At 52.6% G+C, this 27,884-nt stretch overlaps 1 protein-coding gene across 2 annotated transcripts in view; it reads left to right on the forward strand.

Annotated features, from left to right (window-relative positions):
- Positions 1 to 19,374, forward strand: part of JPH2 (junctophilin 2) — a 68,782-nt gene extending 49,408 nt beyond the window's left edge. Inside the window, exons 3-7 of one of the 2 annotated variants that reach the window (XR_006215430.1) lie at positions 12,980 to 13,098; positions 14,927 to 15,606; positions 16,399 to 16,493; positions 17,340 to 17,438; positions 17,649 to 19,374. Coding sequence is in view for 1 of the 2 variants with exons in the window: in XM_042980345.1 (XP_042836279.1) it covers positions 12,980 to 13,098; positions 14,927 to 15,606; positions 16,399 to 16,479 (880 nt within the window). In the remaining variant the exon portion in view is untranslated. The remainder of the gene's footprint in view (positions 1 to 12,979; positions 13,099 to 14,926; positions 15,607 to 16,398; positions 16,494 to 17,339; positions 17,439 to 17,648) is intronic. The other variant, XM_042980345.1, reaches the window with a different exon arrangement.
- The last annotated feature ends 8,510 nt before the right edge of the window (positions 19,375 to 27,884 follow it).

A 27,884-nucleotide genomic window follows, 5' to 3' on the forward strand; every position in this document is an offset into this window, starting at 1 on the left:
CAAAAGGTTGTCCCATTGCTCTTATCACTCAGGAAATTCCAAGAGTTTTGGAAACCATGAGACAGGAACCATGAATGAAGATCAAATATATATGAGAAATATATTTTGGTCATCTGAGTGACCCTCAAGTTGACCCTTAAATAACAGGTGTTTGACCTGCACGGGTCCCCTGATACATGGGTTTTTTTCAAGAGATAAAGTACAGTAGTGGGAATGTATTTTCTCTTCTTTATGGTTTTCAATAACATTTCCTTTTCTCTAGCTTAGTTGATTGAAAGAATACAGTATACAGTACAAATAACATACAAAATATGTGCTAATCAACTGCTTAGATTGTCAGTAAAGCTTCTGATCAATATAGGCTATTAGTAGTTGAGTTTCTGGGGAGTCAGAAGTGATACTTGGATTTTTGACTGTATGGAGGTTGATGCACCTAACCCCTGCTTTGTTCAAGGGTCAGCTGTATTTCTTATAAATCACAATATCACGATAGACATAGTCTTTTTTTTTTTAATTTTTTAAATGTTTTTATTCATTTTTGAGAGAGAGAGAGAGAGAGAGAGAGAGAGACAGAGTGTGAGCGGGAGAGGGGCAGAGAGAGGGAGACACAGAATCCAAAGCAGGCTCCAGGCTGTAAGCTGTCCGCACAGGGCTCGAACTCACGAACCGCGAGATCATGACCTGAGCCGAAGCTGGACGCTTAACTGAATATTCCCGTGGGCCTTTGGACTGAAGGCCTCAGTTTCTCACTCCTGTTGGCCAGAGGCCGCCCTCAGTTCCTTGTCACTGGATGTCCCCGTCAATGCCAGCAAGAGAAGCTGCTAGCAAGAGAGAAGTCACTATCTTCTAGAAACGAATCACCTTTCCCAAGTTTTTTTATTTAGGAGCCTAAGTCCAGCCCATGCACGAGGGGAGGGGATTAGACAAGGGTGTGAGCGCCAGGGGCCCTCTGAGAAATCTGCCTGCCACACTCATTGTTCTGAAGAAGAGATGAATGCACAGAGAAGTTAAGCAATTTTTCCAGGCCACACAGCCTCGTGTATGAGTCAGGTTCGATCCCAGGCAGTGTGATTGCAGGTTCCACACTCTCAAGCTCTGTGCCCCAAAACTGAATCATTACTGTGTTCATGGCCCTGTTAAAAGCTGGGTTGTGCATAGGGAGCTCAGTGGATTCAAGGTGCTGCAGCTTTAATATTACTGCTTTTATAATTTACAAAATTGGCTTTCAAACCTGGTATAAACGTTTTAAAAAGGAAGTTTCTCTGTGCTGCTCCAAAGGTCTATCTGCCAGCCCATGCAGAAGAGGCCACCCTGGCGGCAGCCAGGTTCCAGATTGGACTGCAGGACCCAGTTTTATCTGGGGGAGGGGTGCAAGACCCAGGTCCCCTCCCTGTCATTTCACTAGTTACCAAAGTGCAGCCACACCTCAGCCATACATAATCAGCCAGCAGTCCCCAGGCCCCGATGGACTAGCCTTTCTCTGGGGAAGTAGGGTTCTCACCGCCAGTAACTGCTGGCCCTGGGCCCTCTCGGAGGGGCACAGGGACTCAGGGCCTCACGCTACCCCTGGGGAAGAGGCTGGGTGGTGGCCGCTGTGCCCTCCTGGAACGTGGGCTTGAACGGAGGCAGCACAGCAGACACGTGGGCCAGCAAAGGCTCTGGTGCCAGACGGCCCTGGATGCAGGTCCAGCTGGCCCTGGCACTTCCAGCTACGAGCCTCAGGCAAATGACTTCCTGAGCCTGCGTTTCTTCCCCGCCTGCCCCCCCCCCCCCACCAAAGTGAGTTGTCTTTGAGGATGACAGGAGATCACACAAGTTGTTTTAGTTTCCTGTTGCTGCCATAACAAATTTCCACAGATTTGGGGCCTTAAAACAACACAGATTTATTCATTTACACTTCTGGAGGTCGAAGTCTGAAATCCGTCTCACCACACTACAGCCAAGGTCAGCACAGCTAATTCCTTCTCAAGGCTCCAGGGAGAATCCAATTCCTTGGCTTTTCAGCTTCCAGTGGCTGCCCCATTCCTCACCTCATGGCCCCTCCATTTTCACATCACACCGCTCCAGTCTCTGCTTTTTTTTTTTTAAGGTTATTTATTTATTTCGAGAGAGAGAGAGAGAGAGCAGAAGGGGCAGAGAGAGGGAGAGAAGGAATCCCAAGCAGGCTCTGCACTACACGGGGCTCGAACCCGTGAACCAGGAGATCGTGACCTGAGCCGAAATCAAGACTCAGACGCTTAACTGGCTGAGCCACCCAGGCACCTCTCTCTTTTTTTTTTCATGTCCAGTCTCTGCTGCTGTCATCACCTCGCCTTCTCTCCTGCCGTCCCACCTCCCTCTGCCTCCTCTTATAAGGACACTCGTGATCACCTTTAGGGCCTCCCTGGATAATCCAGGATAATCCCCACATCTCAAGATCCTTAATCATATCTGCAAAGCTCCTTTTGCCATATAAGGTCACATTCACAGGTTCCAGGGATTAGGATGGGGATATCCTTGGGCCATTATTCAGCTGACCACATAGGTCAAATGTCTGGCACATAGCACTCAGTAAACAGCAACTCTTACTACTTTGCCTCTGCCTTCTAGGCTGGGGGCGGGGGTCACACATACCTGCTGGCATGCGGACGGAGGAGGCCTTCTTTCGGCAGGGGAGAAGGGTCGCTATAAAACATGATCTGGGGGGCCCTGGGTGGCTCCGTGGGTCAAGCATCTCTTGGTTTCTGCTCAGGTCATGATGTCACAGCTCGTGGGTTCGAGCCTCCATCGGGCTCCGCCCTGATGTGTGGAGGAACCTGGTTGGGATTCTCTCTCACTCTGCCCCTCCCCAGCTTGTGCTATCTTTCTGTCTCACAAAATAAATAAATTAAAAAAAAAAAAACAAAACACAACGTGATCTGGAAGACCTCACGTCCAAGGCCTGGGGATTCCAGGCTGGGTTTCCAAGGCGGGGGTATTCTCTGGGGCCCTGAGGAGGTGGCAGGTGTAGCTGCCCACTTCACCTGGAACAAAATCACTTTGTGGAAAAGTTTCAAACTCTTGCATAGAGCCTACGCTTCAAAATGCTTTGTTACATTAATTCACTCTATAATCCCAACAACCCAATGAAGTGAGGGCTATTCATGGCCCCATTTTACGGATGGAAAAATCAAAGCACAGAAAATTTAGTAAGTCATCCACAGTCCTACAACTGTGCTCCTACCCACCTCAAAATACCAAAACGTTGATGGCATTTTTTTATTTTAAAAAAGAAAACCTGCTGATTTTCAGAACTTTTCTACAATGAAGTCATGTCATTTTATACCCTTTAAAATTTTTTTTAAATCTTTATTTGAGAAAGAGAGAGAGAGAGAGAGCAAGGGAGGGGCAGAGAGAGAGAGGGAGACACAGAATCTGAAACAGGCTCCAGGCTCTGAGATGTCAGCACAGAGTCCAACACGAGGCTCGAACTCACGAACCATGAGATCATGACCTGAGCCGAAGTCGGAGGCTTAACCGCCTGAGCCACCCAGGCACCCCTGTACCTTTTATCTTTTTTATATAATATGAAAGTAACAAAAGACAAATTATGAACACGTAACACGGTGGATGGGCTTTCTCCTACTCTGTTGACTTCTGTTTGCTTTGCTACAGGACTTTTCAGTCTTGTCTGTCTCTCCTACCAGACTCGATTTCCTTTCCTTCTGGCTCAACACTCATTTTAATAGCAATGAGCAAGTGAGTTAGGCTCTCTGTGACTCCGTTTTCTCATTTGTACAATGGTGGTAGTACCTAACTCAACAGGGCGGCATGAACCCTTAGGTTATTTCCCATTTTTCTTATTAGAAGCAATGCATATGTATAGATCTATACATCAGCACAAAAACTGGGAAACTCTCAGAAGAAAATACGGGAGTAAGCCTTCGTGACCATAGGTTACACAAAACCTTCTTGGATCTGACACCAAAAGCACACGCAACAAAAGAAAAAACAAAAACAAAACAGATACACTGGACTGCATTGAACTTAAAGACCTTTATGCTGCAGAGGATGATATCAAGAAAGTGGAAAGACGAGCCGCAGGACGGAAAAATATTTGCAATACATGACTGGCACCATATCTGATAAGGGACTATATCTAGACTATATAAGGAACTTTAACTACTCAATAATAAAATATACCAAAACCCAATTTAAAAAAGACAAAGGATCCGAAGAGACGTTTCTACTGAGATCCACAAATGGCTGCGAAGCCCGTGAGTAGATGCTCAACGTCATTAGCCATCAGGAAAATGCAGGTGGACATTTCCCCAATGGCTAATGATGCCTCCACCACCATCATCACTGTCACCACCACCTCACAAACCACTAGTATGAATAAAATTTAAAAGATGGGTATAATAACAAGTGTTAGCGAAGATGTGGAGAAATGGGAGCCCTCCTATGTTCCGGGGAGGATGTAAAATGGTGCAGCCACCGTGGAACCAGCCTGACGGTTCCTCAGCCGGAACATGGACTTAACACATGACCCAGAAATTCTGCTCCTCGGTGGGCACCCATGACATATGAAGACATACAGACACACAAAAACTGGTACACCAATGTCCATACCGGCATTATTCACAGCAGGCAGAAGCGGAAACAACCCGAATGTCCATCAGCTAAAGAACAGGTAAACTCAATACAGTTGTTGCACACGGTAAAATAACATTTGTTGGTAGAAAGGATTGAAGTATGGGGGCGCCTGGGTGGCTCAGTCAGTTGAGCATCCAACTCTTGATTTCGGCTCAAGTCATGATTCCAGGGTTGTGGGCTCAAGCCCTGTGTTGGGCTCTGTGCTAAGTGTGGAGCCTGCTTGGGATTCTCTCTCTCTCTCTCTCTCTCTCTCTCTCTGTGTGTGTGTGTGTGTGTGTGTGTCCCTGCCCCACTCACATATGCTCTCTCTCTCTCAAAATAAAAATAAATTAAAAAGAAGAAAAGATTAAAGTATGGACACAGGTACAGAATGGGTGAATCTTGGAACAGTGTTCAGAGGACATATCCTTCTACAAGAATGCATATTTACATCCCAATTTATTGGCAGTCCATAGAATTCTGGAAGAGAAATGCTGGGAAGCATTGTTATAATAGTTACAAAAACCATGATAATGAAAGCTAGTGTTTGTTAAATGCTCCATCTATGCTCATTTCAGACTCTCAGTAATTTTGTGAAGTATTATTATCCCCATTTCACAGTTGAGGAAACTGAGACCGGTGAGCAAAGGTCAGATACCTCTAGTGTGATGGTGCTATTATTTAGACTGGAGCTTCTGCCCTTAACCCCTCTGGTGAGGGGGGCTTCCTGGAGGGACTTCGCCCCATTTGCCAAATGAAGCCCTGGGGCTGGGGTGGAGAGGGGAGGAAGTTCCCTCCTCTGTCAAGACTCGCTGACCGTGCCCCTGCCTACATCCTTGGGGGCTTTCTTCACCCCAGCTGTGGTTCCTCTCTGTGATTACTCTGACCATGATTGTTCTGGAGGAAGTGGCCACGGCCAGCCAGAGCTGTGGGCGAGGGGCTATTTTGGGAGAGGGCAGGGCAGTGGCATCTGAAGCATCCCCCGCCACAGGAAGACACTTGGCAGCATTGTCCCTGCCGACCACCTCTGCGGCCTCCAGAGAGGCTGGCAGAGGTTTGAGCTGGAGACTCATTATCTGCCTCTGTCCTGCAGGCATACCAGAGGTTTTGTGTTCTGAAGATTTTTTTTTTCATTTTAAAAACGAAAAAAGTTTTAATTTTTTTTTTTTTAAACAACTCAGCGGCACGTGGTCCAGGATTTTTAGGCTTCTCCAAAAAAGTATGCTTATTTATTTTATTAACAAGCACTGTATGGACTTCCTGCATCCGGGTCACTGCTCTAAGGGCCAGATGACTGTCCGTTCATTTACTTCTTACATCATTTCTGCCTGGTAGTTGCTGTTATTATCCCCATTTTACAGATGAGGAGACCGGGGTTCAGGGAGCTCAGACTTGCCAAAGATTGGTTGCAAGGGGGCAGTGCTAGGACCCCTCACCCAAGCTACCTAGCTGGAGTTTCTCTCTTCTTAGCGGCTCTCCCCAGCAGTTTAGAGGCTTTGTTCTGCATCTCTCTTCATCCATTGGTTTGCAGGGCTGTTGTGTGGTTGGCTTGGCATGGCTGCGTTAGGCTCAGGTGGCTGCTGGGTCCTATTGATCCCCATCTCTGGGCCCAGCACCTGGCCCAGAGTTACTGGCAAGTGGCGGGGGGGTGGGGGGGAAGCTTGGTGTAATGGGTAAGAGCTCGGGCTGATTGACTTTCTAGCTGTGTGACCTTGAGAAAGTGACTCCACCTCTCTGAGGTCATTTGTGTAAAGCAGCCATAGCACAGAGCTGGGCACAAGGTAGTCAACAAATAACAGATGTTAATAGTGTTGAAAGTAGTCGTAGAAGAGACAGTTGTTGAGTGAATGCATTAAAACAGGGGTCAGTAAACCTTTTCTGTCAAAGAGCAGATGGTAAATATTTTTGGCCTTGCAGGTCACACGGTCTCTGTGGCAACTGCTTAACTCTAGACAATGTGTCAACACATGGGTGTGGCTGGGTTCCAATAAAACATTATATGGACACTGAACTCTGAATTTCATGTAATTTTCATGTGTCAGAAAATATCACTCTTGTTTTGTTTTTTCAACCATTCAAAAATATACAAACCAGTCTCTGTTCACGGGCAGCACTGGCTGGCCCGCTGCTGAAGTTTGCCGACCCCCCTGCACTAGAACGTGAGCTCTGCAAGGGGTTTTTAGATGCTTGGTTTGCTCTTAGATCCACAGTACCCAGAATGGCTCCTAGCACTCAGTAGGCACTCCAGAAAGTTATATTAAGTGAATGAATCAATATATAGAAGTGGGTTTTGAGCTGGCCCTTTAAGACTGGGAGGGTGGACAGAGGGGAAGGAGCCTTCCAGGTGGGGGAACAGCCTGAACAAAGGCACGGAGTTGGGGATGATTCCAGCAGGTATCTCCCTTGGTCCATGAAGCCATCGATGCCTGGTGGAGACGACTTGTAGCCAGCAGTTAGGGAGCTAGGAGTGAGGAGAAGGAGCTGGGGTGCGGGGGATGCTCTCAGAAGCACTTCTGTTGGGTTATCGCCCTGCCCCTGTCCCAGAACCACCAGCCTTATTTTTAACCCCGCTGACGAAAGATAATCCCAATGAAATCAAGAAGAGTGACTGATCCCTGCCCCTCCCCCTGCCCCAGTTTCTGCTGGTTCCCTTTCCCGTAGGTCAGAGCCATCCTTGGAGACCCTCCCCTAGCGGTCTCAGCCCAGACACAGTGAGTGGTCACAGGAGAAGAAACAGGTCCAGCATTTCCTTAGCAGGACCTGAACCCAGAGAAGGGATCCTGGTGCTTAAGGAGAAGCACTCAAGCAAGGCTCCCGGAGAGTTGAGCAGGCTGGGAGCTGCCCAGCCTAGAGCTGGTTTCTCCGTCTGTCTACCAGCACATGCTTCTTAGACTTCAGTGAGAAGTGGAAGCCTCTGGAGCACTTCTAAAACACAGGTTCCTGGGCGCCTCACCCTGAAGTTCTGACTCAGTAGGTCTGGGATGGAACCCGCGAACCTGCATTTCTGATGAGCTCCCAGGTGATGAGGGGCCAAGAGGGTGATGGGCCACACTGTGAGTGGCCCTGACCTACAAGAGCCTCTGGGCAACAGCAGGCTCCCCGCCCTCACCCTGTGAGCTGCCAGGGCTGCGCTGAGACGGCAGCTGGTGATACGCTCATCAGGACGGCCTCAGCGGAGGATCTGGAGAAGCTGGAAGGCTGTGCTAAGTGCCTTGGGCTTTATTTTGAGCGTGGTAGGAAGCCTCGCAAAGATTTTAAGCAAGAGTTGAGGCCTCTGGACGTCTGGATTAAGCCAGCCCACGATGCCACTGTGATCAGTTGTAGGGAGCACACGGGGGCTTTGAGGAGCAGTGACACAAGGAGGGAGAGGCTGTGGATGCTGGAGCTTTCGCAGGACTAGGAGAGGGGACTTGGTGAGTGATGGCCGTGGCTGCCGCAAGGAGCCGAGGAGGAGGGCGTGGGAGAACACGGGAGTGTCTGGCTTGAAGGGTGGCAGCCATTCCTGAGACCAGAGACCAAGGGGGTCAGCCGGCCAGACTGATGGACATGGGAAAGAGCAGCGAGCTTCCTGTGAACACAGCAGCCCTCACTGCCTTGGGCCGTGTGGCCGCCCCTTTCTCAACCCCTGTCTGGCTGCTCTGAGGGGTGTCCACGGTTGATCTCCCCAGATCTTCTGGGGCTCTATGTGCAGGCTGCCTGTCTGGCCTTAGGAGGAGTCCTGCAGCACAGCTTCCCAGGGCACCAAGGAAACAAGCAAGCACCATCCAGCTTGCGTTACCAAAAAAGGACATTTTCTCTGTTTGAAGGTTTGCCCAGCACTTTCCCTCCTCCCCCGACCTGGGGTTTCAGGTTGCCAGGGAAGTGTTTCTGGAAAGTTTAGGAGTTTGAGTCACATGCATTCGTGCGCAGGCAAATATGAACCTGGGATATGCATGTACCACACTCAGTTTCGATGTCATAAACCTCATCTCCCTCCTTCTTCTCCTTCATCACCTCCTCCTCCACCATCACCTCCACCACCACCATCACCACCATTACTGGCACCTCCACTCAGTCACATCGTGGCCTAAACGCTTTCATATGTTGCCTCTTAAATCATGAGCTTTCACAGCAACTCCAAGAGGGGGAAATTATTATCTCCATTGTACAAATGAAGAAACTGAGGCACAGAGAGGCAGAGCAACTCACCCAAGGTCCTAGAGTCACGGTGGGATCAGGACTAGGGTGAAGTGATCAAGGTCGTGCAAAGTGCAGGGTCTGATCCAGTCTTTAAATTTTGTTCACAACTTGTTCATCAAGGATTTTTTGGCATTATTCTTGACTTTTAAAATATTGCTTTAAAACATTGTTTTCTCTTGCTTGCTGAGTTTTTGGCATCCTCCTAAGTTTCAGCCCCAGCCTTGGCAGCATCTGAACTGGAATCCAAAGCTGTGCTCTTGACCGTTCCCTGTGCTGCCCCTCCACGCATACCTGTGCACATGCGTGAGTTCATTTAAGTGTTCATTTTCTTTAAAGTAAACTCTATGCCCAATGTGAGGCTCGAACTCACAACCCCATCAAGGGTCATAGGCTCTACTGACCAAGTCAGACAGACATCCCATATTTAGGTATTCTTCTGTCAGTAAAGAATTTTTTTTTTAATTTTTAAAAAATGCTTATTTATTATTGTGAGACAGAGACAGAGCGTGAGCAGGGGAGGGGCAGAGAGAAAGGGAGACACAGAATCTGAAGCAGGTTCCAGGCTCTGAGCTGTCAGCACAGAGCCCGATGCGGGGCTTGAGCTCACAAACTGCGAGATCATGACCTGAGCCAAAGTCGGACGCTTAACTGACAGAGCCACCCAGGCGCCCCTGTCAGTATAAACACTATTGTGGCAAGGTGGCAAGGGCAGGGCTTGGAAATCACAGGGTTCTGGGTTTGAACTCCACTGTTCCCTACTGGGTGAGCGGACAGCCTGCAGTTAAAGGCACAGACCCTGGATCCCAGAATGTCTCGGTTCGAAATCTCGCTCTGTCACTTCCTGGCTGTATAAGTTTGCCTTAGTTCCTTAAAGCCTTGTGCCCTGGATTTCTCCTCAGTAAAGAGGGGTGGTGGTATTAATATCTGCTACCCAGTGTTATTGGGGGTTCAAATGAGTTGGTTTCTATAAAGCCCGTGGCATGTGGTAAATGCTTTGTAAGTATTAACTATTATTTTGCATCCTTGAGAAGATACCTCTCTGAGCCTCAGTTTCCCCATGTGTAAAGTGCAAACAGTAAAAACTACCTCCTAGACATTTTGAGGATTGAAGGGGATAACGTAGGTAAAGGGCCTGTCCTCCCTTATTCCAGGCCCAATTCTATATACTGGAGATTGAGATGCAAAGACACACGTCAGCTCCCTGAGGTGTGTCTCATCAGCAGATGTGGACACTCATTTGTTTAGTTCTCCAAAGCACTGAGCTCTTCCTCTTTCTCAGGGCCTTTGCACATGCTCTTTCTTCTTTCTGCCTTGTTGTGCCCACCTCTCCTGTTATGGGTCTAATTTATGTTTTTCTTCATCTCAGTGAATGTCACATTCTCAAAGAAACCTTCCCTGGTCCCACATCTGTCACTGATCTATTTGTCTTCCTGCTCTAGAATTTTTTTTTTTTTTAAGTATATGTGCTGTACCTTTTCTATATTTTCATGGCACTTCCTTCATGGCACTTCTCACAACAGCAGTTAAGTTCTTTTTATTTAACTGCATTGTATTAATACGTTTTGTTGTTTTGTTTACCTCCTTCCTGCCTCACTTGGCAGTGAGGGCAGGGACAGGGCTGGTCTTATCCTCAGGTCTCTGTCCTCAGTGCCCCGGGGTGGCACGTGTTCCAGAGTAGTGCTCGAGCACGAGCCCTGGGCCTTATTGCCTGGGTTCAAATTCCTAGCTCCTGCACTTAATGACCCTGAGACCCAGGGCAAATTATTTAACCTGTCTGTGCCTCAGTTTTCTTTTCTGTAAAATAGGGAAAATAATAACAGCACCAGCTCCCTAAGGCATCATGATGATTACATAAGATAATCTTGATAATTCCTTCAGAACTGTGTCTGGCCCACAATGGAGTTGTTATTTTAGTAGGTGCTTCTGGCTAGACTAACAGCTGAAAGGACCATCTCCCAGATCTCAGGTGTTAACACAATAAACATTTAAGGCTTCTTTAAATGTTCCACACTGAATGTTTAAATGTAATGGCTAAATGTTCCACATTCCAGTGTGGGACTATGGGAAAGGAACTTCGCATTATCTATAATCATCTCTGGACCTCGGTTCCTTCCACTGTGTCTCTTAACATGGGGTTCACAGCGGGTTCTGTGGATGGAATTCAGGGAGTCTGTGAACCTGGATGCTGTCTTAGGTGAGATTCCCTAGAAGCAGAATCTGAGGTGGGGATTCTTGAGCAGATTATTTTTTTTAAGTGTTTATTTATTTTGAGAGAGAGAGCGTGTGTGCACACGCGAGCTGGGGAGGGGCACAGGGAGAGGGAAAAAGAGAATCCCAAGCACGCTCTGTGCTGTCAGCACCGAGCCCGACATGGGGCTCCATCTCAAGAACTGTGAGATACGATCTGAACCGAGATCAAGAGTTGGATGCTTAACCAACTGAGTCACCCAGGTGCCCCATGAGCAGATGATTTTTTGAGGGGATGCTTTCAGGAGAGGGGAGGGTGACAGAAACAGAGTAGGGTAGGGAACCCAACAAGGATGTAATCTTACCTGCAGTCCCGCCTCAGCCTGACCCCACGGCAGGGGGTGGGGGAGTGTTCTGTGGCTACCACAGAATTGGTTCCTCCTGGGTCAAGAGGGGCCTAGGGGGTGTCATCAGTCATTAGTTGTGAGCCGCTTGGTTGGAGTGGGTGGCGATTTGACCTCCGGAGCAATGTGGCTTCTGTTGGGTGCAATTTTCTAGGACAGTAATGAGCCATTAGCAGCCTATACAGGAGCTAGGGGTGGTGCCTTTGCCCAGCGAAGGGATCTGGGCAGAGCACCAAAAGTTTCTACAACAGAGGGGAAAATTATCTTATTTTTACTAACTTCTAACTGAAATTTAGCATTTGCTTCAAATTATGGAGGTAGGCAAAAAACCATAGTAGTACTAGAAATATCTGTCACTTGGGGCACCTGGGTGGTTTAGTCGGTTAAGCATCCGACTTTGGCTTAGGTCGTGATCTTAAGGTCCATGAGTTTGAGCCCCGCATCAGGCTCTGTGCTGACAGCTCAGAGCCTGGAGCCTCCTTCCAATTCTGTGTCTCCCTCTCTCTCTGCCCCTCCTCCTCTTGCACTCTCTCTGACTCAAAAATAAAAATAAAAAATGAAGAAATATATGTGACTTTGTCACTGGTATAAATCACATATACTCTCACATTACATTATTATTGTTGCAGATATCTTCTTTTAAAAAGGGATTTTATTTTTTTTAAGTAATTTCTGCTCCCAGTGTGGGGCTTGAACTCACAACCCAGAGATCAAGAGTCAGACGCTCCACTGACTGAGCCAGTGCCCCTACTGCAGATATCTTTGAAATACCCTTTATGCTAATCTATACTTTAAAATGAGTGTAGTTGATACGCTTGCTAGATATTTTGTTCAATGTGTTAATGAGGAAGGACCCAGACATTAGATTACAAATTTGTTCCTTTAAGTATTTCGGTAACAGTGTGTCAGTATAATTGCGTCCCTTTGTAATCCTGTGTATTTTTTTTTAATTTTTTAACGTTTATTTATTTTTGAGGCGGAGAGAGACAGAGCATGAACGGGGGAGGGTCAGAGAGAGGGAGACACAGAAGTGGAAACAGGCTTCAGGCTCTGAGCTGTCAGCCCAGAGCCTGACGCGAGGCTCGAACTCACGGACCGCGAGATCTTGACCTGAGCTGAAGTCGGACGCTTAACCGACTGAGCCACCCAGGCACCCTGTAATCCTGTGTATTTTATGCATTTTAAAACATTATTCTGAGGAGGAGTCCATAAGTATCACCAGATGCCAAAGGGGTCTGGGACCCAAAAGAAGTTACGTTTCCTGTTCTGGAGTGTTGGCTTTTCCTCCATCCAACCAGCACCAGGGCAAAAGGAGAGGATGTAGATTGCAGAAGAAGTTTTCATGGACCCAGCCTGGAAACAGCATATGTCATGTCTTCCCACAGTGCGTTGGCCAGAACTCAGTTGCCTGACCACACTGATTGCAAGAGACATGTGGCCTGTGTGCTCAGAAAGAAGAGGGAATGGTCTAGGGAGTGCACAGCAGTCTGGGCCACAGGGTTCAATACATATTCCTCGACAGCCCGAGTGAACGAATGCTCTGGCCAGCCTGTCTTTTGTGGGCAGAGGCCTGGTTTTCTGGAGGGTTCTGAGTCTCTACCATGTTCTCTCCGTAGGACAAGCCACGCCAAGGCCAAAGCTGAGGCAGCGGAACAGGCCGCCGTGGCTGCCAACCAGGAGTCCAGCATTGCCCGCACTTTGGCCAGGGAGCTGGCTCCAGACTTCTACCAGCCAGGTAGGGCCACCCAGGGAGGGGACGGGCAGGACAGGGTGAGGGGAGGCCCCCAGGGTTGGACCATTTTTCTTTTCGTTTGTTTGCTGGAAAGCTGAGATACCCAGGTGGGTTCACAAATGTCTGTGAGTCCAAGAACGGGGGATTGTGAAAGCATGGGATAGAGTGACACCAGGGGACCCATGCTGAGGTCGTGGTGGGGAATCAGAGGCTCCCAGCTGCACATTGGCCCCACTCCTGGCTGCCTCCTCTCTCTGCTGCAGGCAGGGCAGTTGAGCTGATGAAGCGTGGTGAAGGGAGAGGTCTCTGTGGAGGAGGAGGAGGTGTTAAGCCCTCCCACTCTTGCGCATCACTTTCAGTTTAATTGAGTGCTGCCCGTGTGTCAGGCACTGTGCTGGGCTCTGGGGTACAAAGCCGGGATCCAGAATCTAGAGGAGCTTTGAATCCTGAAGACAGCATATCAGGGCGTGAGGCATGTATTCACGTCCTGACTCCACTGCTAACCAGCTCAGAGACCTTGTTCAATTCCTTCACCTCTGTAAACCTGTTTTCTGATCTGTAAAATGGGAGTAAGAATAATACTTTTTGGGCAGCAGATTAGATGCACGTCAGGTGAAGAGCACACGGCCTAGTCCATGGCAGGCTCTCAATAACTGTTGGTGTTGGCTGTCGTCTCCCTTTCACGATTAAATTCCACACAGCGTACGTTCTGTGTGGTTGGAACGGGGGCTCTGGGCGCTCATAGGGAGCACATAACCCAGGGAGTTACATCTCCAGGCGGGGCGGTGTTAGAGAAGGCTGCCCTCGGATCAGTGGGTCTCAAACGTGTCACAGAACACCGGGCCCACCCCGAGGTTTTGATTCGGTAGGTCTGGAATAGAGCCCATGAGTGTGATTTTCTAACAAGGATTGGGAAGTGCCAGGGCTGCTGGTTTGGGGCCACTCGTTGAGAATCACTGCACCATGTAGTGCTATGTGGGACCGGCACATCAAGAGGAAGGGACTGTGGGTGCAAAGGCACAGAAACGGAAAGGAGTGGCAGGCGAGGAAGCTAGATGGTAAAACAAGCAGCGGAGGTGGTGGGAAATGCGGCTGCGGAGTAAGGATTCTGCAGCCCCTGACTCAGATACAGACTTGGCGCCTGGGTAGAGCAGTGGGAGCCCAGGAGGTGGGCGACCGTTCTCCGCATTGAAGGGCTTTATGGCAAGTGGCACGATTAAACTTGTATTTTCTGAATGTTATTCTGGCTGTAGCAAGGAGACCACTGGGGACTGGCTGGGGGACCTTGGAGCGCAGACTTGTAAGTTGCCTCCCGTCACAGCGCTCCCCCTGCTGGTCCCAGGAAGAACGACACCTCCCAGCCCCAATTTCACCTGTGCCAGGTCCTGAGCTTTGCATTTTACATGCATTTTTCAATTAAACCTTGCATTAGTATTTGTGAAGTAGGTATGATTAGGCCACTTTTCAGATAAGGGAGTGGAAAGAAACCAGTGCCACAGTTAAGAACATAAACTCTGGAGCCATTCGGACTGGATCTGGGCCTGCCTCTGCCCTTTGTCAGACTGGTGACTTGGGGCAAGCGATGCCACCTCTCCGAGCCTCCCTTTCTTTCATCTGTAAAAATGAGGCTAATAGCACGGAGCTCATAGCGTTGTTAAAACACCTCAACAAGCTACTGTTTGGAAATTGCTTGGCACAGTGCTGGGCACAGGCCAGGTGGTAGGAAGCTGCTGGCTGAGTAAATAAAGGAGGTTGGGGTTAAATGGCTTGCCCAGGGTCATCATTATTGGGACCGGGGTTCGAGGCCAGCCTCGCCGGTTGTTCCCGGCAGGTCCGGAGTATCAGAAGCGTCGGCTGCTGCAGGAGATCCTGGAGAACTCGGAGAGCCTGCTCGAGCCCCCGGAGCGGGGCCCAGGGGCCGCGGGCCCCCAGCAGCGGACCCGCGAGAGCCCGCAGCTGCACGAGCACGAGCCCCCGGGGCCCGAAGGCGGCCCCCCGTCGCCGGCCGGGACGCCCCCGCAGCCCAAGCGGCCCCGCCCGGGGGCCACCAAGGACCGCCCGGCGAGCCCGGGCGCCTGGAACGGGGAGCCGGGTGCCGAGGGCGCGGGCCGCCGCAGCCCCGCGCGGCCGGCCACCGATCACATGGCCATCGAGGCGCTGCAGCCGCCGCCCGCGCCGTCGCGCGAGCCCGAGGTGGCGCTGTACCGGGGCTACCACAGCTACGCGGTGCGCACCGCGCCGCCCGCGCCGCCGCCCTTCGAGGACGAGCCCGAGCCCGAGGCCTCCGGGCCTGACTCCGCGCCGCCGTCGCCGGCCGCCGCCCCAGTGCGGGCCCCCCAGCCCGCGCCCAACTCCCCCGCCAAGCTGGAGCCCAAGCCCATCGTCCCCAAAGCCGAGCCCAAGGCCAAGGCCCGCAAGACCGAGGCCCGAGGGCTGACCAAGGCGGGGGCCAAGAAGAAGGCTCGAAAGGAGGCGGCGCAGGCAGCGGAGGCCGAGGTGGAGGTGGAGGAGGTGAGTGAAGCTTGTGGCAGAAGGAGGTGTCCCACGTCGGGTCCCCCAGGGTGGCTGGGCTTCAGGAGGGATTCCAGTGAGGATGATTTGGGGGTGGGAAGGGCGAGCGCACAGAATAGGGCAGGGAAATCCCCAGCAGGGATGTGGGCTTAGTCAAGTGTAGCCTGATCCCTGGAGGCATGGGGAAGGTAACTTTCACTGCAGAGTCCCGCACCTTGGGGCAGGGGACAGGACTCTCCCTCTGGTCCCTCTGGTCAGAGGCAGTGCTCTGGGGAAGGGGGTGCTGGGAGCCCTAGGCAGCTGGGGATGGGCAGGGAGTGAGTGCATCTGCGGGACCAGGGCTATCTGAGCTGAGCACCAGCAGCATCTGCTACAGAGTGTAGCAGGGAGGGCTTCCTGGCAGTGGAGGAAGGGCCCAGTAGGGCTTATTAGAAGGGGCTGGGAGCTGCAAACTCAGGGACCAGAATGAAGCTAGGTCTGTGGGACCCATGGATGCGGCCCAGGGGGGATTCGCAGAAAGGAAGGCGTGTTCCTGGCTTCCAGTTCCAGTGCTGCCCACTGTTGTGCTTTGCGACCTGGACCCTAAATGGTTTGGTTAATCATTTCCCAGAATCCTTCCAGCCCTGATGGTCTGCTGTCCAGTTGCCCGACACAGCAGTGAGCAAAATGCGGGGTGCTCAGAGGAGGGTTCTTCCGGAAGTTCCTGTTCCTCTGTCCAGCTTTGTAGGGACTTGGGCAGGGGGTGTTTCAGAGGCCATGGGAACTCAGGCAGCTTCTCTCCACTGCTCCCAGGTCCCCAACACTGTCCTCATCTGCATGGTGATCCTGCTTAACATCGGCCTGGCCATCCTCTTCGTTCACCTCCTGACCTGACCCTGGTCTAACAGGTGGGTCTACGAGGGGGTGGGAGCCTGTGGAGAGCTCTCGGCACCAGGGTGATGGAGGAGGGAAGGTGCCTACTGGGCATCTGTCCTGCAGCTCATTGAGGCCCATCCCCCAACAGAGGCAGGGACCTAGAGTGTGGATTTGATAGATGGTGCCTTCCCCAATACAACACACACACACACACACACACACACACACACACACCTCGTTATCTCAACACGTGCAGAGCACCTGCTCCCTGTCAGGTGAGCACTGGGGGTTTCACTCACTCACTTGTTCATTAATGTATCACCATTTACTGGGCCACTTCTCTGCTGGGATTTAGAGATCCAGGAGGGACACACTCCTGCCCTAAGAAACAGGGTGAAGATGAAAGTAAACCCTTAACTTACAGGCAGAAGTCAGACATCCGGATGTCAGGCAAAACAGTTCTTGACTCTCTCCCCAGACTCTCACAGTCTCACGGAGCTTGCCTGGCATGGGCAGGCCCCCTTCTCTCTGCCCTCCCTTTCTCTCTTGCCCGCTTCAGTCTGTAATCCCTCCACCTCCAGCCTCCCCATCCCCCAGTCCTCCTTTCTAGAAACACTCCCCCCCTCCCCCCAACTGCTGTCAGTTGTTTCCCCACGATGGAGCTGGGAGGGCTTGGTAAGGTCCTGGGAAAAGGAGGTTGGCTGGGCTGGCCTGAGGGAAAGTGGCCCTCATGAGTCTCAGGGTGAAGTACTCACACCACAAATAAAATCTTTGCCTGCTGGGACCAGCCTTTACACCATAAAGCCTGTGCTTGGTGATGCTAACAGTTTCTGCCTCTTGCCCTGCTCCCAACCAAAGACCCCCTCCCTTGATCCTAGCTTAGTGTGGGCTGGAGGTTCCTACTCCGTCCCAGGAGAGGAGGAGAAGAAAATCCCTGTCCAGTCACCCTGCAAATAGCCGGTGACCACATTAGCCTGGTAGGTGCTGCCCTGGGGGGTGAGTGCTGAGCTCTGCAGGGGCCTCATTTTACAGGGGATCTGGGAATGATGGCTGCAGGGACTGACAGCTTGTGACCTGAAGGGTGGAAGGCAGTGAGGAGGAGGAGGGCAGGGAAGAGCGTACCAGGCAAGTTAGCACTTCCTCCCTCCCTCCCTCTCTCGCCTGACCCTCTTGCTGTCTCTCTGCAGAGGAGTTCCTGCTGAGGATGTGAGGACCCGTCTTTCTGCGCTGCCAGGCAGGGTGGCCAAGGAGGACTGGACTCTGGACCTGGAGCCCCGGGATCCAGCTCACGTGCACACCACGTTCATTTTGGAGGCCTCCCGTGGCGCCTATGCTGGGTGCCAGTGGTGCCCAGAGGAACAGAATGTGCTGGGGATCCTCCAGGAGCTCCGTGCCTGTGGCAGGGGAGGCCTCGAAGGAGGAGCCCCGGTCTCTTGAGCGCTCCTGTCCCTCGTCCTCATCCATTCCCTCGCCTTGCTGCCGGGGTCCCCCTTCCCTGAGCTTTCGTGTGTTTCGGGAGAAATCACTGAACCAGGACAGTAATATAACTCCCAGCCCCTCTCCTTCCACCCCTCCCCTGCTTTGTTTTAACTTGCAGCAGATCCCTGTGGTGGGCGAGCCAGAGAGCTGCCCACAGAGCAGAGGCCCTGCCTTCCGTGGTCTCCACGCAGCATCCACTCCGTCCCTTGCTTACAGATGTTCTGGATGACAACAGAGGAAACAGACACGCTCGGTTTGAGAACCCCGGGATACGGTGCTCCTGTCTCCTCCCACCGGTCCAGCTAGCTTCCCTGCTGGACCCATAGAGGATGGGGAGACGCAAGGCACTGGAGCCTTTAGCCGGGAGGCCGCTGACCAGGTGGCCCCGGGGTGGGGGTGGGAAGCAGGCATAGGGGCAGTTAGGATGGCCCCTGTTCTCTGGCGTGCCTGAGCCTGAGGCTGGCATTGCGTTCAGGCTTCCAGTGTGCTCAGAGTGCTTAGGCTCACCCTCCAGGAGCCCCGGGGCTGCCACGATAAAGCTAGCGGGGCACCCTGTGAATTGGTGTGCCGCTTCCTTCACCAGGGCCCATCGCCAGCTCAGGGGAGAGTGGGCATGGAAGCCCTTGGAAGCCCAGGCAGATTTCCCGGGGCGGACTCTGGGGCAGGTGCCGGAGACAGGCTTTCCCGGGGAGAGGAGAGCAAGTCTGGGGGTCCCGGTGGGTGCGGTCTGTTCGATACTAAGCCCCTTGGCTTGCTTGGCAGAAGACGGTATTTGCATGTAGCTCATTACAGATGTTCTGAGCCACCCCAGGCCTCCGCTCCCTTGTGCTTGGGGGGCCGGGTGCAAGCCGAGGGCTCGCGGGGCCCCTGCACCTGGGAGGACAGAGGGAAAGGCTTCTAGGCCCCTCCAAACCCAGGGAGGATTGTGGCAGTGGCGTCCAAGCAGAACTGCCTTGGCCGCTCCACAGCCTTTGTGTCTGTGGACTTGGGGCTTCGGTGCTGTGGTCGAACCTCGAGTTTGCTTCTGATGAGAGGTCGGCTGTGCCTCTCCCCCTCAGTACTTGGGAAGCTTCCTCCAGCCCCACGCTGGCTGTTTTGAGGGCTCCTGACGTTGCACGGGGTGGTTGGAATCTGGGACTGCATTTCTCTGGAGGGGAGCCCGCAGATTCCCCCGTCCTCAGCCGGCCCGAGGCTCTGCATCTGTGTGTGGGCTTTTCTGGACTCCAAAGAGATGACGGCTGGGCTGGGGGTGCTGCTAGGGCCGGGGGGCCCCGGGCCTCAGCTCTGAGACCACGGCCGGGGTTTTGGTCTGGCCCAGGGCTGGGGGCAAGCTGCAGGCACCAGAGCTCCCAGGCCTACTTTTAGAGCTGGTGTTTGGGGTGATGGTTCAGGATGCTGCGGTCTGTGGAATAATAAACCTGCATCTGCTCGTGGGCTGCGGTGGGGCTGTGGTGTCTGCTTGTGGGCCCCGGTTGAGGGACTGGCCAAGGGGGGCAAGAGAGGCTGGGGGTCCTGTCTCTCTCACACACACAGTTTCTCTAAAACCTCTTGAGGGGCAGCCAAAGGGCTTCAGTTCTGGTGGGGCAGATCAAAGACCTTCTAGGACAAACCCTGAATTTCTAAAGCAGACTTCCAGAACCTTCCCTGAGCAGCGTATGGTAGAAGAAAGAGCCTGAACTCTGAGGTTAGGTCTTCCTGGCCTGCAGTCCTGCTCAGCCCCTTATTTGTCTTCTGTGACCCGCAGTTTCCTCATCTATAAAGCAGGGGAAATAATAATAGCTATGTCCAACTGCAGTGAGGATTCCGCAAAATGTCGACGCTTATGTAGTAAAGCCCAGCCGAGAGAGAAGTGGAGAGATGGAGACATGGGTCATCATGGCTGCACACCACACTACTGCCCAAGCCCTCTCAAAAGCCCCCTTGCATTTTGATGGAGGACCCCATGAGTCCCAAAGGGGTGGGGATGTGTGGGGGTGTGTGTGTGTAGGACGTGGGAGCGAGGGGTAGGGGCAGAGGGATGACTGCATTAGAATCGCCTTGGGTGGTTTGAAAAGAAGGCTTATCGGGGGTGGGAAAGGGGAAAAAAAGAAGATAAAGAAGGCTCCTTCCTGAGCCCCCATTGGAGTCTCCCAGTCAGGGAAGGTTGGTCAGAGTCAGGCGCCCCCTGGTGGCTCAGGTGCCGCACACAGACCGTCCCAGTCCTGGCCAGCCGCAGCTCCGGGAAGTGCCTCCCGTCGTCTGCCACGTCCAGTGTTCATTTAAGGTGTCTTGTGCCAAAGGGGAACTTGAAACCACCCTGTGGGCGTTGCCAGGGCCTATGATCACTGACCACTACCTTAGGGTCTTGGCAGGAATCTTCCAGGGCAGTAGGAAACGATGCTCAGGGAGCAAGCAGAGGCCCCTCTGGGTATCTGGACAGAAGGAACTTCAGTTTCCTGGAAAACAAGCCCAGGGAGGAGGTGTGAGCGGGGCTGGTGTGGGGGTGGCTGGGCCAGAGGGAAATGCAGCCCAAGCCGAGGCCTGGCCTCGGGTCCTCCACCTCCTGGGGATGGCTCGACAGCTGGAGGGCAGGCGTCCCGCTCTAGGAAGGCCTCCCTTAGCGGGCCCCTCATCCCCTTCTGGTCTCCAGGAAGGAAGGAAGTTGCCTGGGCAGAAAAGCAAGTGGGGTGAAAGGTGTGTGTGTGGAGTGGGGGTCTCTCTAGACATCATGACAACACAACACGTCCCTCACCCCCAGTCTCCCCCGGGCCCCTCTTGTCTGGGAGGAAAGCGGCTGGTGCACCGTCATCCTCATCTGGGCATTTGCAAGTTACAGGGGGATTGTCACTGTGAAAAAGTCTGGATGGAGCAAAGCGTTATCAAAAGTTATCAAAAGAATACTTGGCTCCAGTGAGATTTCAGGTATCCACAGGGGGCGTCTCTTTTCGGTCAGGGACTCAGAGTCACCCGTCAGCTCCACCCAATAAGAAAAGTAAATAACAAAGGGGCATCCACCTTCTCCTCCCCACAAGATGGAAGGATGTTGGCAGCGTGGGGCCGGTGGTGTTCTGAGCACTAGGCTCACGCTGCCGTCGCGCTGGCATCGCGGCAGGATCATGCTGGGATCATGGCCAGCACTTCCTAGGGGGTATTCATATCCCTTGCATGGCGGACGGTATCATTAAGTTGTTAGGGCCGCTCCATGGGATTCTAGTTGCTGGAGACACGGAGGGTGAGAGTGCAGGTGAATGCCCGTCACCTACTTGCACACAGCAGAACTGGACGCAAACCCGTTGTCTCACCCTAAAGCTTAACTTGGCCCCTAACCATTTTCTTCGGCCTGTTCCACTGCACTGCAGTTATCGATGTTGACCACCTGGGGGCGCCACGGCCCCACACATGAGTGGTCTCACAGAGGCGCTCTTGAGAAGGCAGGCTGCTTTTACACAAAATTCATCACCATTGCTATCCTCCGACTTAACCACAGTAATAACAGCTACTATAAATTAAGCACTTACTATGTGCCAGGCCCTGCACTAAGCACTTTACATACATTAATTCATATTTTCCTCGCACCAGCTCTGTGATTTGAAACACCACTGTGCTTTGCAACTACGAGGCTAAGGTTCAAAACCAGGTCTGTCTTCAAGGCCCATCTCTTCACCGTCTCCTCGTAGGAGGCGCGAACTGCCCGGAGGCTGCACTGGGCTGGCAAGCTCGTTGTGCTTTGGCCAGCGCGGTGTCCTCAGACACCCTGAGTTTGAATGCTTTTTGGCAGGGCACCTTCCATTCGGCCGCGCCCTGGCCTGTTATCCTGCCTCAGTCCTTTGTTTATGTTACCTGCCCGACTCTGAGGTCATTTGCATTTGCACCTCCGTTGGTGCTCATAACATTTCATGGACTGGAATCAGATCTGGTTTGGGGAGGCACCCGGGAGAGATGACAAGAGGTTGTGGCCCAGTGTCATGCCAGGGATGTGGGAGGCAGTCCTGTCCTTCAGCGCTCTCCCCTGACAGGCAAGGAAACGTTCTCTGAGTCATTCCAGCACGCGAGGCACCATCAGATGCGTGGGTCTCCTGGGATGGACGATGGTGAGCTGGAGGCAGACGAGGCACATTTGGACTTCGCAGCCTTCTCCCAGTGGATTGATCTGGCTGTTTTATGCGCCCGGGCGGAATCCTTCCCAGTTTGTGTCCCTACAGTTCCCTTTCGCCTGGCCCTTGAAACGGTGAGTGGACTTAACCCTCACTGTGGGATTTCTAATCAGTACCAACCACTCTGTCTGTTCTGGCTGACCTGTGTCTCCCCTGTAACTCCTATGCCGAAGCCCTCAGCCCCAGTACCTAACAAGGTCACCATCTTTAGAGAGGAGGCCTTTAAAGAGGTGATTAAGGCAAAATGAGGCCATTAGGGTGGGCCCTCATCCAATTGGACTGGTGTCCCTATAAGAAGAGGAAATCTGGTCACACGGGGGGGATGCTAAGGGCTCTTGTGCGCAGAGAAAAGACCAGGTGAGGACCCGAGATAAGGCAGCCATCTGCGAGCCAAAGAGAGGAGCCTCGGAAGAAACCAAGCCTGCCGACACTTTGATCTTGGACTTCCAGGCTCCACTGTGAGAAAATAAATGTCTGTTGTGTAAGCCACCCAGTCTGTGATGTTTCATTATGGCGCCCCTAGCAAACTGGTCCTCTGTCTTCATGGAAGGTGGGCCGGCCGGGGGCTTAGACAAGGGCTGGCTGAGCTGGGGATGTGAGTCTGGCCAAGGGCCAGCCTGAGAGAGGAAGATGAGGGAGCATGACCCCGTCCTCCCAGCCCCCATCCCCACGAGACACTTCCGGGGCACAATTACCTGAAGTGCTTTGTCCCCCACGTCCTCCTCCCATTAGTGATGGGCGCTACCGTTTCTTCATGGACAAGAGCACCAGGAAGCCGAGTTCCTGCCTTCTGATTACAAAAATACGGTCTGTAAGACCGAAGTTGGAGGCGAGATGCCGTATCTAGCTCGCTGCAGGTTGGAAGGGCCCACTCGGGGCCGGCACAGCAAAGACCCTCAAAACGTGCACCATTGTGCCGTCTCGAGATGTAGAGACAGAAAATCTGAAAGCTACCAGGGAAGGGGGAACATGAAGTGACAAAGAGCGGAGAAGCGGATGACAGCAGTCTCCCCAGCAGCAGAGCTGGAGACCAGGAGGCCATGAAGCAGTGCCTTGGGTCGCAGAGAAAGTTAGACACCTTCACCCAGTCAAACCATGGGCCGGGGGCGCAGGGAGAATGAAAATGATGGCGGAACTGCACCTTTATTCTCCATCTGCCCTTTCTGAGAAAGCCAGGGGCAGATGTGCCCCGCCACCACGGAGAAGCGACGCCAGAGAGAGGGCTCGATGGAACCCAGAAAGGAGAGGACCCTCTGGTGGGCGACAACAGAGGGGTTTGCGAATCACAAGCACAGAAAGGAAGCTTCAGGGCGAGGCCACCTCCAGAAAGAGGACGGACTGGCACCAGCATCCGAGCACAGGCAGAGTGAGTCACAGGGCCGTGAGGTCCCAGAGGCTCGTGTGGCAGAGACTGGGAAAGTGACCACTCGAGAAACGAGAAGCAAAAGCAGAAAATTATTCAAGGAAAAAATACGATTCAGGTACACGGCTTGGTCCAGCAGTGAGCGTTAGCTTATGTGACAGCACCTCGGAAGCAGGGGACGCTGACCCACAGTTAATACTGCAGGACGCGGGAAGGGGGACGTGGCACACAGACAGCGGGCAGCCGAGCCGTAGTCTGCAGGGGTGCCCTCCGCCCCGCCTCCCTCCTCACCACCGCGCGCCACTTCTGAGTGACTGCCCTTCTGCCTCTGGTGGCTTTGGGGTTATTCATTTGGGGAGGTTTAGGGAGCAGAGCTGTGTAATAACGGAGGTGCTGGGCAGTTTTTTTAAAGCCCCCGAACCTATAAGCGTGTGCCAGATTTGTTGCATGTGAACTCTTCCAAATTTTCAAGAACATTTCATTCCCACATTAACTTATGCATGGATACGTATGGGCCGTGCGTGAGGATGTGCAGTTGTGTGGTTTGTGCGTGTGATTTTGGCTCAGGTCGTGATCCCAGTGTTGTGGAATAGAGCCCCATGACGAGCTCCATGCTAAGCATGGAGCATGCTTGGGATTCTCTCTCTCTCCCCCCCCCCCCCACTTCTCACCCCCTCAGACTCTCTGCCCCTTTAAAAAAATATATATATATATATGTATATATATATATATATATATATATATGCACTTGTGTGTCCAGTGGGTGGGTGGAAGGAAGATATTTGTATGCATGTGCACAGTGCATTTGTGTGTATGAACATAGTGTGCATATGTATGATGTACGTGTGCACATGCTCATGTGTGTGGTGTCGTTGCATGATATGCACGCACACGTAGCATACATGTGTGTATGGGCGTTGTGAGCCTGTGGTATGTGATGTGTCTGGTGTGCACGTCCACGTGCTATGCATTATGTACCGTGAATGCGTGTGATGTGTGTGCACGTGCACATGCGTGCTCGTAGGGTGCAGGCGTGTGTAATGTGCCCCCGTGTGAGTTTGATGTGTGTGCATGCATTTGTGTTTTGGGCACAGTGCACACGTGTGTCCTCTCCTACATGCACACCAACTACACGTACACACACCACATGCACGTTGCATCTTATACTCACAAGCACACCACACAGACGTGCACCCCGCAGACCTGCAGGTGCGCAGCACAAGCCTGCAGATACAGACACACCATACGTGCACACCTCGCCACCCTACACACAACTCACACACAGGGGCACGTCACCCACGTTCACACCACCTCCGCACGCATGGCACCCTCAGCCACCCCTACCATACAGGGAGCCCGGTTGGCCCAGACCCCGGCAGGTGAGAACATGCACTGCGCCTGAGGTTCACCTTCAACCTGAGGACAGCCGCCCCTGTTCCTGCCTCTGAGATCCCCACGCAGCTCTGTGGACTCAGCCTCAGCTTCTTCCAGAGAGAATTCTTTGGGATTCACAATCACAGAGAATCACAATCACAGAGCCATGGCCTCTGGGGGTCCTGAATCAGGAAAGCACGGCACTCTAGAACCACATGTCAGTGCTCTGGCTCAGTCCCAGTCACTGGATGGGGAGCAGCCCACATATCGCCTCCCCCAGGAAGACGCTGCGGACCCTGGCTAGCCTGGGGGCCCCTCTTCTGCCTTCTCCCGGCCCCTTTTCGTACTCGTCACATAGTATTGTGAATTTTATATTTTTATGATTTATAATATACACTTACACTTTTATAGCTGTTACCATTTTCCTTCTCTGCTACCACAGCTAGGGAGCTCCTAGGGGTGGAATCTGTGTGTGATTCCCCAGGCATCCCCGGTGCTCAGCTGGGGCAGAAAGTAACCGCTCACCTGTTTTTAGTGTTGCTGAATGAACACATTGAATTTCAGCACAGTGGACTCTTTTTTTTTTTTTTAAACTGTTTATTTTTGAGAGAGAGACAGAGTGCCAGCAGCGGAGGGGCAGGGAGAGAGAGACAGGGAGACACACACAGAATCTGAAGCAGGCTCCAGGCTCTGAGCTGTCGGCACCGAGCCTGACACGGGGCTTGAACCCACGAACCGTGAGATCTTGACCTGAGCTGAAGTTGGATGCTTAACCAACTGAGCCATCCAGGCGACTCGTCTTTTTTTTTTTAAGATGTAACTGGACTGTTGACCACGATTAGTTCTTTTTTTTAATCAAAGTTCATTTATTTGAGAAAGAGAGAGGGTAAGAGCACATGGGAGGGGCCGAGAGAGAGGGGGAGAGAGAGAATCCCAAGCAAAGCTCCACACTGTCGGCACAGGGCCTGTCACGGGGGGCTCGAACTCATAAACTGCGAGATCATGACCTGAGTCGAAATCGACAGTCAGTCGCTTCGCCGACTGAGCCACCCAGGCGCCCACATTGTGGACTCTTTAATTCAAGAGTAATTGGAAGGCCCCTCCGTGCCGTGTTGTCCATCTTCCAATCTAATGTGGAACTTCCTGTGGAGCTCCAGGGAGGGATTAGTGCTGGACACTCTTGGGACCAGCCACCCCTTCCTCTGGGGTCTGGAGGCTTGGCCTTTGCCCAAGCTGTGCCTCTGCTGGGATGCCAGTCTGTCTGCAGGAGGAGGTGGAAAAATCTGAAGCAGGTGCATGACACCTGGAAGGGTCGGCTCCATGGACAGGGCGGGTGGGCTGCAGGGGCCGAAGGTCCTTACAATGTCAGGGGCACCGCTCTAAGGTCCAGACGCAGACTGGCCTTGGCAGATTGGGGGTGCCACCGGACAACCCCTGACATCTGCAGGCAGGGTATTTAGACTCCGCTTGGGCATCTCGGAGCGCCCCTTGCAATGGAGAGGTCAGCCTTGGCACGTGGACACGTCCAAAGGCCAGGGCAGCAATGGGACGCCGGCAAGAACCTGAGAGCTTTACACTCATTATTTTGGGTTGTCTGTGTGGATCCCAATGACACTGTTTTCTCAAATGTAGAAGCAAGAGTCGAATATTAAACTAAGTCATCACCGTGTTACTGACAAGCTCCACACAGGAAAGGAAATTGTAACCACATGAAATATTTATGCTTCGCATCGCAATGATGCTACTGACATGACAGCATGTTGTTTTTGTTGTTGGTTTGGTTCTCTTTTTTCTTTTTCCAAAGTGGATTACAAAATGCCCTCCAGTGAGGAAACTGCTCACAGAGAGATTGCGCCCCAGCCCCGGGGCTGTTATCTGGGAGAAGGGAGGTGACGATGATGGGTGGTGGCAGAGGGAGAGGCCCTGAGAGCCGACGGGGTGGGGGTGGGGATGGGAGGGCTCCTCCATACCAAGAAACTGTGATTTTTCCAGATACAGTTAAAATAGTCACATAATTATTACTTTTTTTTTTTTTTTTTTTTTTTTTTTTTGGTATCACCACTGAACATCTGTTGGGAAATCTGGGTTAGACGCCCTTGTCTGGGCTGCCCCTTACGTTCAGGTTGGGAGCATCCTCAGGGCTCCCCGAACCCCGCTCTCGCCTCCCCCAGGCAGATGCGCCCTGCGCGGCCAGCCCCCCGCCCCCGTTGACCGCCATCGTCACCGGCAGGCGTGTGTGGGCGCCACTGCTGTCCTACTTCTGCAGACGCGACACGGAGGCGCAGTCGTCCACACAGACCCTCCCCTCCGGGCGAGTAAACGGCAGGTGACGCTGGGCCCAGATGCCGCTGGCGTCGAGGGCAGAGCTGCTGCCACAAGGCACCTCGGAAGGCCTGGGTCTGGCTCGCCAAGCGCATGAAGGAACAGACCGAGTTTCAACTTTTCGGAAGTTTTATTAGAAAGGAACGGAGAGAAGCACTGGGCGCCGGGACGGACACCCGCCAGGGCCAGGGAACAGCTGCAAACAACACTAAGAACCAAAACCCAAACCGAACCCGAAAACCACACACACTTGATGATAGACTGCATTTCTGTTCTCAACTTTTCTCCATAAATAGACAAAGGTCGGTGTTGGCAATTTTAAATAGACGGACGTAGGGTTAAGAAAAAAAGCGCAACGTCTCCCAGTGTGGCTACAAGTCGTCCGGCACGTGCTGCACAGGCGGGGAGCCGGTTTGGCCGCTGCTTGGTGCACCTCTCCCATAAGAGAAGACTTAAACAAAAATGTGCTAAGGGTCATAGAAAATGGTTGTCACCTTAAAAGGAAACTACTCCCCTCCCCCACAAAATAATCTCACAGCTGTCTTCACGGTTCTAAAACACTTAGTCAACTACTTACGTGGAGGCAATAGTCTAGACGTTTCATAATCTTTGTTCACACTGTAAAACCGCATGTGCACGTCTGTGGCCGGGCGGCCCCGGGCCCGTGCATCTGGGGGTGGGTTTCTGTCAGAAGGCGACCCCTCCGGGGGCAGCCCACGCGAGCCTGGGCTGGGGCCAGACGTCCAGACGCA

This window comes from Panthera tigris, chromosome A3, assembly GCF_018350195.1.
Source record: "Panthera tigris isolate Pti1 chromosome A3, P.tigris_Pti1_mat1.1, whole genome shotgun sequence".
In the NCBI taxonomy this organism is placed as follows: domain Eukaryota; kingdom Metazoa; phylum Chordata; class Mammalia; order Carnivora; family Felidae; genus Panthera; species Panthera tigris.